Here is a 15,886-nt window from a genome sequence, read left to right as displayed (position 1 = left end):
ATTCATTTGTTTACAAATTCCACAGACGTGACCGACGTTTCTATTTCAGGCTCTTGCAGAAAGTTTTCAGGCGTGAATGTGTTTCAATAATAAATCATGAGACGTCTTTGAACAATCACATGTCCTCACTGTGGAGTGTCTCCTGCATGTGTGTACCCAGCTTCTCTCTAAGAATCACAACTATCTCTGCTGAAACGACTTGAAGACCACAGAAACCAGCAGCGATGACACCATGAAACAGACACTAACCACTAAATAACACGCTGTCAGGAGACACCGCTCAGTGCTTCTCTAAATCAAACATTGAGGACTGCAGAGGGGACGTACCTGGCACCAGCCTTGTCCAGCAGGTCGGTCCATCTCTCGCCGAGACTCTGGAGCTGGGTCTGAATCTTCTCCCGGTCCTGAGTGTCCGCTGTGGCTGCGATCCTCGCTCCCTCAGCACGGATCATCTCCACTGTGGGCCTGCGGTCGTCTAACAACCTCTGGAGCAGCTGGAAGAGAAGAGAAGAGTGGGCAATTAGGCTCCATCATGGGCCGGTTTTCTTTCTCACACCAGCTGATCGTTTGAACCTCTGAAGGTTTTTTTATTTCTCTTGATAGATTTAAGAATAAAATGTACTGAGACAGGGGTTGATCTTCTTATGAGGAAGTACAAGGTCACACACAAGCCTTGTTTTTACATCGTTCTCCACGGGGAGAAGTGAAAGATCCAGATGAGGCTAGGAAAGTTAAAACTATAGAATTTATCCGAATTTAGCATTTGTCTGTTCAGCATGATTCTGGTTTCTGCCTCTTAAAGGACGTTTTCTCCTTGCCACCGTGTCTCATGTTGGATTAACGTTGCATCTCTTTGAATAACATCACAAAGAGTTCATCCTGCATTGGCGCTATAACTGATCGATTGATCCACTACTGGGCCTGACACTGTTGGGCACTGATTGAAAAAGCTAATAAATATCTTTCACAATTGTTGACAACAACAGCGGCGATCAAATGTATCACAGTTAAAGGGTTGAAACCTGAACCCTGAGGATATAACATGTGGACTCAGAGGGTGTGGAAAATCTACCAGAAGTGTAATCTCTGAGACTCCAAAAAGTAAACATTGATTAAAAAAACAGAAACCTGCCGTCTCCATACCGACGCAGTGAAGTGATTTGAATCAGAATCGGCTACATTGTTATTTCAAACATCGCCGTCGGTCCTGATTTTTCCAATCAGTGCATCTCTAATTATTATGAGTCCTTGCTGCTCTTTAACAAGACGGGTACAAACTTTCTATATGTTTTTAAAATCAACAAACAACCTCCATGAATGTACTTCCTCTTCCTCTCTGTCTGCTTTGAACGACTGGAATGCTCTACTCTCCATTTACTCTCTTTCTCAGACAAACGGTGACACAGCTCTCCGTCAAGGATGTAAACACGCGTGATTTATCGCCGGTCGAGACTGCGGCGCTCTTGTGTGCACAAACACAGGAAGCGTAAGTAGGATAAACAGGGAAAAGTGTGTGTGTGCGAGAAACAATAGAAACTCCCTCTGCATGTGTGTCTGCGTTTGTTTTCATGCCAGTCTGACTGGCAGACAGTCAACTGGGGCTGTTTGGATGCCAGGCAGACGGATCATCGACGGTGTGTTTGTGTGTGCGCTTGTCATTCAAATATCTATTGTTTGTGTTTGAAGGACACGGAGGACATCTGAATATCAAAAAATGTCTCAATCCAAAAAAAATACGAGAATGATGTTGAAGTGAAAGTGTAAATGAGATCCACAGCGAGCAGGACGCTTCAAAGAGAGAAGAGGAGGATGATGCGGGGGCAGCAGCTAAGAAGTCAGACATCTGCGCTTGATGAACACTGCTTCAAATCCCACAAATGGAAAATCTGAGCAAAACACGGCGACTGAAAATCACTCCTCATCATTCTGCAACCCTCCTGAACGACTGACAGGAGCTTCAGTTTGTTTTTGACACGGTGAGGATGAAAGCGAGTAGCCTTCTCAGACCTTCAGTGTTTTAAAATGTCTAAGGAGATTTCATTTCTTTGTACCTTTTGTTCTTGGATCTGGGCCTTGACCACGCGGTACTCGGCGGACGGAGGCTTCTGATTGGCCACCAGCTCCTCTGTGTCGCTCAGCCAGCTGAGCAGGGGCTCCAGAGCATCCTGGAATTTCCCACAATGCAACAGGGCCTCCTGAAGCTGGGCGATTCTCTCTGCCACCTGAGCAGAAGGAAAGAGGGTTGTGATTATTCCTGATTATAGTTTGAGATCAGGGCGTCGGTGTTTCTATCAGTGGATAGAGCCGTACCCGCTTGTTGAGGGAGTTCCATCGCAGGTTGGTGGTCTCCAGGTCGTGCTCGAGCGCCTGGGTGTCGGTGTGCTTGGCGGCGCTCTGGATCAGACCCTGACCCACTGCGTTGACGTGCTGCAGCTTGGGCTGAATGCTGTCCACCTGCTCTCTCTCCACAGCCTGGAAGAGGAAGTGAGAAAAGGCCGATGATTAATTGATTTTACTCATAAATTAATGAATGAAAGAAAGAAAGCACGTAGGCAGCGAGGAAAGACGGGCTGAGTTTGAACAGTTTATTTGGAAGCAGAAGAAGTCGATTCATCCGTCCGAAATACACGCTGCATTCAATCTGCGTGACGACAAATGGAAGCAAAGTTTACTACACGATGTAAATATAGAAGTGAGTGTGTGTTAGCAGATGAAAGACGGACAGAGGGGACGTGCTGAGATAGGAGAGGCGAGGGAGGCAGGAGACATCAGGGTGGAGGGAGGAGAAAAAGAAGGAGGAGGGGGAAGAGGGGGATTATGAGGATTAGCCAGTTAGACGAGTAAGGGGCTGGTTGGAAAAAGGCTGAGTCGACAACACACACACACACACACACACACACACACACACACACACACACACACACACACACACACACACACACACACACACACACACACACACACACACACACACACACACACACACACACACACACACACACACACACACACACACACACACACACACACACACTTTTTGGAGTACACTAACACACTTGCATGAGTGCACACAACCTTCACTTAATCACACACTTAAATTCACACACAGCAGACCTAAACTAATACACATTTTTCGGGGGAAACGCACACACTATTTTGCCTGTCTAGCCGCATTACTCTCACACACACACACACACACACGCGCGCGCTCACACACACGCGTCACAGTAGAAGGCTGGAGCCATCTTGTGATGACAATAGAGGCAGCCACCCGACACTAAAGACAACCAGACTTGACTTCCCTGGCCAAAAACGACCGAGTATCAGCCAACACGGCTCCCTGTCACTGTAAATCTGTCCCTCCCTCATGTATCCAAACACATACTGTACACACACACACGCTGCTTTTAAAGCTCGGGTCTGGCTCCCTTTTTTTGGTCGTTGGGGAAGAATGTGGAGGTCCAGATAAAGAAAATCTAATCTAAACCACGTTTTCCATCCACATAAACCCTGATCACTGCTTCGGATCTGCTGAAGTTCTGCTGCTTCTCTCGGTTTGATTCAATTAAATTGTCATTTTTTTTTATTTTTTATGGTGGATAAACAAAAAGCTGTGCACGACTTTGCTCAAGACTCATGGTATTAGGGTTTTCCTGACACCAGATTTATAAACTTTGATATGATACGAGTAAAAATCAGACAATATCCATGCTTACTTTGTTACCATGGTAACAAAAAAAAGAAGCCAGACGAACGCCAATGTTGGGGAATAAACAAATAATGCAAGTGAACCCCTGCACAATATATGTATGTAATATGTTGGTAACGTTATATTTGTGTTGCTCTCTCTCTCTCTCTCTCTCTCTCTCTTTCTTTTGTTCATACCGTCTGACTGAAGATCTGTACTTGTTTTGAAGCATCAGAAATGCTGCATACCTCAATGTCCTTTGGAGAATAAATCAAGATTTGAAGCTTTTAGATACGCTGGATCATTCAAATAAAAGACTGTAATGTTTTTGAAAACGTCGAAACAAGTGTTGACGGATTGGATTCATTTTGAAGACCTTACATGATAATGGCAATTTCTGCATTTTGCAACCATTAGTTGCAGCCATACTTGGAGGATTACAGCTTCCATGCATGGGGTGCAAGCTCTAACCACTGCACCACCAGCGCCCTACACTTTTTTTTTTCTTCCCCTAATTCAGAGCAAAAAACTGACCTTAAGACATTACTTTGGTTTTGTCTTTCAATATTGTTTTCCTTCTTACTGATGGAACAGTTAGAAGATCAACAACCCCAAACCAGAAACATGACTGCAGTGAATGTGGGAATAAAAAATACTGTGTTCAATTCCTGTAAACCATCCTTCTGTATCCAACAATTTGCCAAATCCACACAACAAGTTTCCCAGTTTCATGCTATTCCAACAAATCCCCAACCAGTGGGAAAACTGTTAACCACCATCGTCGTAAACCATCATCTCTGGGACCAAATCCCGTCAAATGTTTGGGGGTTAGAGGCACTTATTTGGGGGGGGGGTGCTGTCATGAAAACGTCGGGGGGAAGTCCTGACATTCAGAAGGAGGAATAAGCCCGGTGGTTTATAACGCTGAGGCTGCCAAACCTCGATGGCCACACAAAGAGACAGACAGACAAATAACCAGACATGCACGGCCAGACACACACAGCACATTTAGCTAAATCCATCGCCTGAGGTAGAAAAAAAAAAAAAAAGAGCTGGGATGACAAATACTGAAGGGGGTTGCAGTTAAAGTGAGGGAGAGGGAAAATGAAGGTTTGGGTTCCAGTGAAAAACCACTGAGGCCTGGAAGACGCTACGACAGTGTGGGTGTCCAACAGTCAAACAATAACAAACCACTAAACACGGCTGCAACTAATACAACTGAAATAAATCCATTCCAACAAGAAGGGGTTCTCCCCAATGATTAACATCAAATCTGAAAAATACACGCCTGGTACAATCTTCTTTTTCTGCCAACAGATCCTTTAACGACCTCCAATGCACAACCAGCTAACTGACTAACGGCGCTGACACGCTGACAGTTCAGGGCGGGATATTCACGCCCTGGTACACCACATCTGCAGTGTGTAAAGCACAGAGGCAGGAGGGTGGGATGAAGTCTCTGATCCACCATTGAATAAAGGACCAGAGATGTAATGATGGAGATACATCGGAGACGGCAGTGTGGAGCAGCGCTGTGTGTGTGTGCACGCCTGAGTGTGTGTGTTAAGATGGCGGGCTACCACAATGTTGTAGCATTGTAGCGTTTAAATCTTGTGAAATGTGTGTGTGATGTGTCTGGTTAGACGTCACACGGCGCTGCTCTCTAGATGGGCTGAGAGAAGTCCAGCTGGAACGTGTTGCTGAGTCTCTGCAGCAGGTCATAATCAAAGGCTTTACAGGTTTCTGCTCATCTGGTTTAAATATGGCATCAAACTACAGGTTCCCGATGCCAAGGCTTTGTGTGTATACGAGTGTGTGTGTGTGTGTGTGTGTGTGTGTGTGTGTGTGTTTGTGTGTGTGTGCATAAAGTTCCTAATCTTCTACTGTTTGTTCAACTGTGCACAGGATTTAATTAATGTCTGTAATGATGTGTGTGCAAAGAAAGATGTAATGTTGTACAGGTATGCACAAGATTAACTATGAATGAGCAGTTCATACGTGTGTGTGTGTGTGTGTGTGTGTGTGTGTGTGTGTGTGTGTGTGTGTGTGTGTGTGTGTGTGTGTGTGTGTGTGTGCTCCCGTCCAATCTGGATGCAGCTGTGTTTTGGTGATGGGCGTCAGAGCTGCTTGGAACAGGAAGTCTGTCAAGCAGAACAACAATGACTGCAGCCGTGACCTGCTCCACCCTGCGCCTTATCCTGGTGTGTGTGAGTGTGTGTTAGTGTGTGTGTGTGTGTGTGTGTGTGTGTGTGAGTGTGTTTTACTGAGTTAAAGTGTGTATGGTAAAGATAGAGGGGAACAGAAAAGGAAAAAACAGGGAAAGCACACCCATTCATCATCTAAACATACACTGCAGTGTATTTTAAAAAGTGTTATAGGTTCTGTGTCTTTATATTTCTATCCGTTCTCCTCCTCCTCTTCTGTCGCTCTCCTTGTGTTTTTTTTTCCCTTTCTGTCTCTGTTTCAGCCGCCCTCTCTGCTCTTTCTCTCCCTCACCAGCTCCGAGTGGTTGACTCCACTAAACCAGAGCTCTGGAAAATGTCCCACATACTTGTCATTCTTCGCTGCCTCGGCCGGCACGCAGCAGCTCACGCTCTCCTTAACTGAGCGGAGTGAACTATGGCCGCTGTACTTGTCATCCTTCTCCCTCCCACTCCTCTCCTTCCTCTCATCATGTCAACACTCATCCCTCTTGCCTTCGCTCGCCTGACCACAGCGGCCTCCACCTTCCTCTCTCGTCGTCATCTTCGTCCCACTCAGCGGCTCCCATCTGGACCGCACTGGTTTTCTCACTTCAGCCACAGTTTAGTGTGAATGGAAGAAAAACACGGGGTGCGTAAGAGGATCTGACAAAAGCTAATGGCCGAACACGACGGGCTGATAACCACTGAATACTTTTCACACTGATACCTCTCTTCAAATAGACATCAGTGTGAGCTGCTGAAGTACTGAAATCCCTGATACATTATGCCACATGATGTTGTCAAATCACTTGTCAAGTTTTCAGGGCAGAGGTCAGATTTGAACCCACGACCACTGTGATGAGGACTAAAGCCTCTGTACATGGAGTGTGCAACATAACCGCTAGCAATCTGGCCGCCCCATCATGGTGATTATATAATTGTTTTTATTCCCATCATGCAATTCAAGTGCTTTCTATTTTGAGGTCATATGCCGCTGTCAAAAAATGTGAATGTAGGGGCGCTGGTGGCACAGTGGTTAGTGCGCGCGCCCCATGTATGGAGGCTGTGGTCCTCCAAGCGGGCTGCCCAGGTTCAAATCCCACCTGTGGCTCCTTTCCTGCATGTCATTCCCCACTCTCTCTCTCTCTCTCTCTCTCTCTCCCTGGTTTCTGACTCTACCCTCTGTCCTGTCTCTCCATAAAAGGCAGAAAAAGCCCAAAAATAAATCTTAAAAAAAAAAAAAATTTGATTATAATCTGGAGATTTTGAGGTTTTGGTAAAATTGGTTAAAAAAAAAAGAACTTGCCACTTTAGTGCTCACCAGTGTTGAATACGCAGATCCCTCTACTGTGACTTTGTCAGATCGTTGTGCCGCCATGTCGGACTCTATTATCAGGTCAAATACTTTTCATGGGTGAGAAGCACATGATTCAGACGCTGGTGTAACCAAGTACAAGCAGATGTAACACGGACGGTTATTCAATTTATGATTCAAATAATGTCAGAATATTCTCACCTCAAAATGTGGACAATTAAACTCCAAGTACCAACGTAGAACACTCTGTCCTCTCATTAACGACTGTGATTAAGAAAAGAGAGAATAAAACGATGCCGAGCGGCTAAACACAGTTCTCTGTCACGGCGTCTCTCGACCTCCTAAAATGACTTATTCCTCTACTTCATGAAAAGCCAGAGTTCATATCGACACCATAAAAGTGTTGTCTCTAAGCAACAGCTGGACCGAAGAGACGCTGAAATGAAATATGCAAGTGAGAGCAGACAGAACGGTTCAATTCAAAGTGAATGGACGTTATTGTACGAGCGAAAGGGGGGAAAAGAAGAAGAGTGTGGATATCCTGTACCATGGCTAAAACGTGTCTCCTGAAAGAAACATGGCAGCCAGCGGCGGCACTGCTATCTGGCTCTTCCCTCCTCTCGTACACCTCCCTCCCTCACTCTCTCTCTCTCCTCCTGCCTTCGTCTCTCTTCCTGTCTCTCAGCCCTCATCCTTCCTCACTCGCCCCCCCGCCCCCCCCTTTCTCTTTTCATGGAATGAGGAATGAGGGGAGGAAGGAAAAGAGTAGAAAATCTGTTTCCAAACTAAACTTGATGAGGGCCAAAACATGTAACCAGAAGAGCTTTGTTTTGAAGCCCACAGGCCCGACCCGCCTCTGACTCAGCGATAAGAGGGTTAATAGGTTTATGAAGCAGAATCCATATTCGAGCATCAACAAGCAGATACAAATCTCATGCAAATCTGGCCTCCATTCAAAGCATGTTGGGTGTAAACCTTACTATCCCTATTCCTTCCCTTTTATTGTCCAACAGCAATTATTTGTCTCTGTCGGGCATGTTGTTATAAAGAAAACCCTTCTTGTTCTTTTCCTGAAATGATATCTCTGTGTTTCTAATCGGCTCCCTGTGAGACTGACACAGAGAGAGTAATATATGACTTCCTCTTTGGAGGGTGGACTTGAGGTTTTTCCCGCTTGTGTCTAACAAGAGACCAGCGCGCTGCAGTTTTAGAGCTTGTTATTGTGCTGATATCACAGAGAGAGAGAGAGAGAGAGGGGGGGGGGAGTGCAGATGCACAGACACAAAACAAAATGAAAAATTATTCCCAATAAACAAAGCTTCAAAATATTTGCTCTACTTGTACCATTTTAAGAGCTCCCACATTCACATCCAGTGGGAGACCAATGTGCTCCTGTGTTTGCTTTCATGCTTTTCTGTGCTCCTGAACACGTCCCCCCCTCCTCCTCCCCCTCCTTCTCTCTCGCTGTGTTTCACAGGTTTATCCCGGAGGCGGTTGTTCAGAACCAGAATTATCACATCAATCAAAACACAAAATGCCCGAGCTGCGGACCTGAAGCCACCTGGTTCTCTCTCTCTCTCTCTCTCGCCGCTTGTTTTGTGTCTTTTTGTCTCTGCGTCAACATCTGTCTTCTTCCAAAGCTTCACCGTTTTCCTACTCGTCCGACTTGAAGTGAAAATGATTTTTGGAGCAAAGTAGAGAACAATGATGTGCTGATTTCTGAAAGTCTCAGTCACAGCAGACCTTTGTTTTTATGGAAGACATAAAGCCGGCAGCAGACGTCTTCTTCCAGTAAAACACAGGTTATGAAACTTTCTGAACTCTAAACATGAGACACACACAATCCATGCTCGGTACTCATCCATGCGGATATATGGAGCTTTAAAGATTTAGTCAAATTCATTTTTTATATGCAAAGTGAGTTGAGACTTTTAAAGACATTAAGTAGTTTTAAGGACCCTTTGCAGCTTGTATCTGCAGGCATCAACAACAACAAACAAACAAACAATGCTAATGAGTTGTGTATGAAACAAGCCTCCATGCCTCTGATTCTGCGTTTGAGCTGCGATCGGTCCGTGTGTCTGTACTCTGCATTCCCTCGCCCCAAATGCATCACGCAAAGCCGGTCCATCTGTCTGTGTGTGTGTGTGTGTGTGTGTGTGTGTGTGTGTGTGTGTGTGTGTGTGTGTGTGTGTGTGTGTGTGTGTGTGTGCAGGGCATGCATACATACTCTGGGCCTTAAAATTAGCTTCATATTAATCCAGAAGCCCTTCTGCCTGTGTCTGCCTGCCAACGCAGCTCTCTCTTATCAGCCTACAAAAGGTAGGTGGTGCTCCCTCGTGCAAACAATAGCTTCCTCAACCCAACCTCGCTGTCGCCTGTCATCGCTCTTTTTTGTGTCTGCTTCTTTGTCTCTTTATATTCAGTGTGTCTCTCTGTCCGTCCAACGTCTACACACCTTCAAATCCATCACTTTCTATCTGACATGTCAAACCTAAAGCGCGTTTGTCTGAGTTTGTCTGGTTTTGTGTTACAGCAGGTTGTTACATTATGTTGGGGATACAAAGACAGCGACACGGGTCGGTGTTCAACTTGCACAACAACAAAACAGAGGACTAAAAGGCGGGGACCATCATGGACAGGCAACAGAGTCCAGCCCTCAGATCCAGAGTTAACCCTGGCACATTCTTATCTGATATCAGGGTTTATATTCCCCCAAACAACTTCACACACTGTTGGTGGAGCCATGTTGGCAGAGGCAGCTCTCCTCGCAGAGAGACAGAGTGTTTACCTCTCACCTCCTTATCTGAGCAACAACCCCCCACCCCCCCCCCCCACCCCACCCCAGCACGGAGCAGGCGAGGAGGGGGGTTGGGGAGTCAGTCGAGGAGAGGGAGCACGGCTGAATAAAGGAGACTTGGTAGCAAAACAAAGGTGCATGTATCACCTTTCAGAAAAGTGGAGTCAAGTTTCTAAATTGTCATCCATCACTCTTTACTAAAAAGGTTTTTTTGTGACAGCTTGGAATCTTGATATGTTTAATTAACAACCTTAGAAATAACTCGAGTTTGTTGGTTTCTCTTGGTGCAGTGATTTTAAATGAAACAAGTATTATGACTTCAAATGTTCTCAGTGTGTTTTGCTCTTTGCTTTCAAATTGTTCCTATTTGGAGCTTTCTAATTCTCTTTCCGTCTTAATCGTGCCTGATCTCTGACAGATCTCTGTACAGCTGTACTTCTCCTCTGTTAGATATGAGTCTGAGGGGACTTGACGTCTGATTACATTAAACTGAAGCCAAAGAGGCTGAGGCTGCAGAGAGAGCAAACAGACCTGGGCTGAGAAAACAAAAACACTAAAATGAGTTACACACCCAAACAGACACACACACACACACACACACACATTCTCACAAACACACAAACAGTCACACAGGCTAAATGAGTTGTGACTGACCGGCCGGTTGGAACTGTAATATAATAAGAGGAGGAGTAGTTTGCATCGTCAGCATGTGATCAGGCTTTGTGTTCAAGACATACTGTGCCTGACACGAGCCCCTCGACAAACAGTCTGCTGTCGGGTCAATGGGTTTGTGTCAAATATTTGATAAGATGGCCGTTCATCAAGAATCCTTTGGTTAGATTTTGATAAAAAAAGAATTCAGATAATTACTCAAGCAATAACCTCCCATTTCTAAAATCTCAGAGTCACACTGAAACTCGTCCAGATTTATATGCACAAACTGAAACGTCCTATCAGGAAAGAATAAAAATGGTTAAACTATATATAAAAAAAGAAAAAACGGGCTGAATTCAGATTCTGCACAACAGGAACAATCTGGGCCAGACACTGAGTCAAGGCAGAACTCCTAGAAAGCACGACAGCTTGTCAAACACGCAGCCACATTGAGAGACACTCTGCACAAACTCTGCACCTTAACATGCAGCCCACACAGTCAAACACAGAAGTAGATAGGAGAGGAGGGACTTTATACAAACACAACAAGTTGAACGCTGCATACAGATGAATGCAGAGAGACTAGTCAGACACACGTCACACTGACAGCGCTCTGTGTCAGTTCTAGTCCGACCCAATCTACCAGCATGTAGAGAATACATTTCAGATCCATCATGGTACTTCACAATGATCACATTCTCTCAAACCAAATCATCCCAGAGAGTGAAAGTCCGCCACAAATCTCGCTACATATCCAAACAAGCCGCCTCTTCGAACATCGACCCTTTTTCCAAATTCTATAAACAAGAAGGAGCACTTTGGCCTGGACCACTTCATGTACATACACAGCTGAGAAACACCCAGACCCTATGACTTTGTATGGACACATAGCATTCTGTATTCTATATACAGACGGAGTCAATACAACAATGGCGTGCCCTTCCAGATAAACGTTGTAAACTCCGCACTCGGGAGATTAGCATCATAAGTAGGCCACAGGCACAGCTTTCTCTTTTAGCTTCACACAAATAAACACAAATATGTGCATGCACTGTAGATTAGCGCTGACCCTCACCCAAACACACACCATATGCACAAACACACACCGAGTGACCCCAAGGGTAGTTTCCCATAAGTAGCAACCCCCCCCCCCCCCCCCCCGAGCATCATATTGCACTCATTTAAAGCCCTACTACTCAAACACAACTAGCTAATTATGGCGTCTACATAACTTCAACCCCCCCCATCCCTCCTCCCCTCTCCACATGCATTTTTCCATGCTATGTCTACATCAGTTCTACTCAACGCCCTGCTACCTGACCCAATTCTTTTTCCATGCTATGCCTCTGTGTGTCCACATCAGACGCATTCATTGCTTAAAACTGATTTTTGCTCCTCACCTACCAATCCCCCCCTTTATTGGATAAAAGAGAAAAACAAAACGACTTTTTATAGACAATGCGTCCTATTGTTAAATGCGTCCTGAACCACTCTGGATTACAGCTTCAAAGACTATAATAAGAAAGTATGAAAATGGTAAGTAAACCACCTCCCAGATGCGAGCTCTTTCCCATGTCATCATATGATTCATTCACTCAACAGTGCTATCATAACACAACAACCGCACAATTTTCTAGACTAAATACTTCAACTCATGGCACCAAAATCAAAAGTCTTCAGTTAAAGTTGACGGTATGAATTCTTAAAACTTGAAATGGTAGCATACCTCTGCCTGTATGTCTGCATTAGTGGTGGATAAAATAGTCGCCGATTCAGTGTCCTCCTTAGAGGTCTGTTCTGGTTCAAAGAGGGGGTCTGTGTGACAAGCTGTGGGCCCCGACTTGGGCCTTTCTTCCTGGGGTTTACAGGCGTGAGCTTGGCTCGTCTCTGTCTGTGTAAAGAGGCTCTGCAGGAGGCCCGGCTCAAGTTGGTCCCAGGGATGGTCTGTGGACATCAGAGGAGGAAAGTCTAGAGCGGAGCCATCAGACTCCCAGTCGCTGTCCCCTGTCATAGAGCCCAGGACAAACTCAACCCCGTCCATTCCAGACTGGGTCCCTTCAGAGTACGAGTCCAAGTCCAGCTCCTGAGCATCCTCGCAGGCTGAGCTGATATCTGAGGGCCCAGGCTGGGGCCGTTCTGGTGCTGCCATGTAAACAAAGCTGTCAGGGGAAAGAAAAGATCCCTCCTCCTCTGGGTCGGGACAGGAGGAAGGTTTGAGAACAGGACTTGGGGGAATGGAGTCTTCGAGGGGCGATGGGGGACAGTCATTTGGGTACTGGGGTGGTGCAGACACAGCCAGGTAAACAAAGCTATCTGATATCACAAAGGCCTCTGAGTCTTTACTATCCAACCCAGCACAACAAGGATCCAACTGAGAGGGTGACTGAGGTAAAGAGGATGCGGGTGCTGAGTCTGCATGTCGTGGAGCAGAGTCTGATTTTGGGGTGCTAGCTGTCACTTGTGTTATTGTTTCCAGATCTTGGTGTTGTCCAGGCATGTCCATTTCTGAGACTACATCTGTTGAAAGAACAGGAGTCTCTGACACTAAGCATGTCCCTTCTGCTTCACAAGTTATTTCCACAGCAGGCGTGCTAATCTCTGAAGGGACTTGATTTTCTTGACCGGAAGTTTCAGCGTCAACATCCTGTGTACATTCGTTGTCGATTTCTTTTTCGACCGTGTGCAGAGCCTCGAGGGAGTGAGCCATGAGAACTCCCTCGCTGCTGTCCAAACTTGGCTCCGACTGGTCATACACATCCCACTCTGTTCCCAACTCCTCTTCCTCTTTCAATTCTCCATCAATCTGCTCGATCGCCTCCTCCACTTTCTCATCCTCCTCAGCGTATGGGTTCAGGAGGTTGCCATGTGGAGAGGAGGATCTCTCCTCACAGTCCTCACCATCGTGCTCCGATGATGCCCCGCTATCTGGATCTATTTCTGTCGGTGCAGGTCGCCCTTGTTCACATTCTGTCTGGGTAATGTCACTAATACCAGTTCTGTCCGGGTGGGACATGTGGACCCCACTGGAGTCTGACTCCAACTGTTGACCAAGAGCAGAGTCTGTTGGATAACTCATCTCTTCCTCCTCCACCTCCACTTTATTCTCATTGTAGTCAACATCACACTCCTCATCGATGAAACTATGTTCCTTTTCACAGTCTTGTGCTCGCACCAAGTCAAAGTTCACCTGTCCTATGGGCTCAGATTGATATGAATTTGAGTCTATTGTATTATTCTCTAAGGCTGGTGCAGCATTATCAGGCTCTACAGAGTTTCTTGCATCTACAGGGAGAGTTCCTTCAAAATCTACCCAGGAATTTTTGGCTTCTTCCTCTCTTTCCTCTTCCTCTTCCTCTAAACACGGGAGGTTGTAGGGATCAAAAGGCTCAGGGTCTACACTCATCTCCACTCCCTCCACTCCTTCATCCTCCAGACATTGCCTCTCCAATTCGAGAAAGAGGTCGTCGGACTCTGCCCCTGAGCTCGGGCAGGGCGAGGCACTGGCAGCCCCGGGACCTCCAAACCCTGAAGGGGGAGTCAACACAGGCCAGGGTCCAGAGGAGCCTGTTAAATCCCAACCCTCTGATTCCAGTGTTTCTCTGTCCCAAGACTGGTCAATTATCTCTCTGTTCTCTAATTTAAGAACGGCCTCCCACTCTCTTTCTTCTCTCTGAGCTCTCTCCTCCTCTGCTTTATCCCTTTCTATTTTCAACGCCTCCTCCTCCCTAATTATTTTGCTGAACTCGTCCTGCTCTTCTCGGTCAAGCTCCTCGAGTATCCTGCGCTCGTCCTCCTCAAATTTGAGCTCGGACGCTGTGCGCTCTCCGAGATCGCTACCCTGAATATCCCAGCCAAGGAGCCCCTCTTCACCTCCCTCCTGACTGATACAGGGGGAGAGAGGAAGACCCCCATAAATTAACCCCTCCTCCTCTTTCAGGAATGGAGATGGGGGGTCGAGTAGATAAAGCGACTCCTCATCTGTGTTGCAATCCTCGCCCAATAGAGGAGGCAAAGGGGGGAGTACAGGGAAGTTGTGTCTGAGGCCAACAGGGGTCTTCTTCCCTGTTGTAATACTGCGGGGCCAGGTGCGGGCCTTGGTAGGGGGGCAGAAGACTGGTTTTGGTGGGAGGAGAGGAGCATTGTCGCCCTGGTCCTGGTCCAGAAGAGGAGAATCCCTCTCTGAATCTGAGGTCTTCACTAATTCGACAGGCTCCTCTGGGATCTGCCTAATTCCAGCTTTTGAAGAGCTAGTAGTCCGTCTGTGCCCCTCCTTTTTTCTCTCTACCTGTCTGGAAACTCTGGGGCTTTGCTGTGGTGTATTTCCAGAAACCTGGGGCGCGTGAGTCTGGCCAAAGGCTGGAAGCTGTTCTTTGGAAGGCGACGGCGCCGCATGAGTCTGTTTTTGTTGCTTCTGCAGCAAAGGGTGAACCTGCTTTTGCCTGCTGAGAGGATGCTGCTGGAGAGGAGGCACCGGACTAACCGTGGGCGTCAATGAAGGCGAGAAGTTGACAGGAGGGGTGTGGGGAGCAGATGATAGAGGGGAGGGCGTGTAAGGAGGTAAGGAAGGAGTGGATGAGGTAGGGGTTGCGGGGGGGAGGTGAGAAGGAATGACCTGGAGAGGAGAGAGAGGGATACCTGCCCCAGACGAACGCTTCTCTGCTCCTTCATGAGACGAGAACTCAAGTCTTTCAGCAAACTCGGGATAACTAGGGGGCATAAAGGCTTTCCAGGAGCGCCGGTTCGGGTTGTCCCTCTTATCACCACCTTGATGTCGCCTCTTGGCCACTGCAGCGGCCACACCAGAGCCGGATGAGGACTGGGCAATCGATAAACCTGGACCTACAATAGCAACAGGTGGCGACATTATCTGAGCATCACCTGTTAGCTTTAAGGCATCAAAGATCACTCGCTCATCTAGTCTCTTCAATCCACCGGCATTGTCTGCGTTTCTAGGGACGAACACACCCCCTAATTCAGCTCCAATGGTGCCATTACTGGATAGTGTACTCCCCTCTCCTCTAACCTCCCCACCAGAGCCTAGAGTACTCCTGGAAGGCTGACACAGTTTGGTCCCTTGGTCTATTTGTTCATTGATGCGCATGGTATCATAGATTGATCGCTGGGGGACGTAACAGTCCTCTATGTACGCCTCTTCTTCATCACCTTTTCCAAGGCAGCGAGGATTCTGCCTCAGGCAGTCCGGACGGCTCAGAGGTTTCCCCATTCTTTCCTTTTCACTTCTGGTG

General features: G+C 46.8%; 1 protein-coding gene across 4 annotated transcripts in view; it reads right to left on the bottom strand.

Annotated features, from left to right (window-relative positions):
* macf1a (microtubule actin crosslinking factor 1a) overlaps nt 1–15,886 on the bottom strand; it is a 231,681-nt gene that overhangs the window by 32,029 nt on the left and 183,766 nt on the right. For all 4 annotated transcript variants that reach the window (XM_065948500.1, XM_065948501.1, XM_065948503.1 and 1 more), the window contains 3 exons: nt 2,311–2,472; nt 2,052–2,222; nt 328–494 (listed from right to left, as the gene is read on the bottom strand). In XM_065948500.1, coding sequence (XP_065804572.1) covers nt 328–494; nt 2,052–2,222; nt 2,311–2,472 — 500 coding nt within the window. The remainder of the gene's footprint in view (nt 1–327; nt 495–2,051; nt 2,223–2,310; nt 2,473–15,886) is intronic.

This window comes from Labrus bergylta, chromosome 19 (genome assembly GCF_963930695.1).
Source record: "Labrus bergylta chromosome 19, fLabBer1.1, whole genome shotgun sequence".
Classification (NCBI taxonomy): Eukaryota; Metazoa; Chordata; class Actinopteri; order Labriformes; family Labridae; genus Labrus; species Labrus bergylta.
The sequence above is the reverse complement of the archived record's forward strand: the minus strand, read 5'-3'. Positions and strand labels throughout refer to the sequence as shown.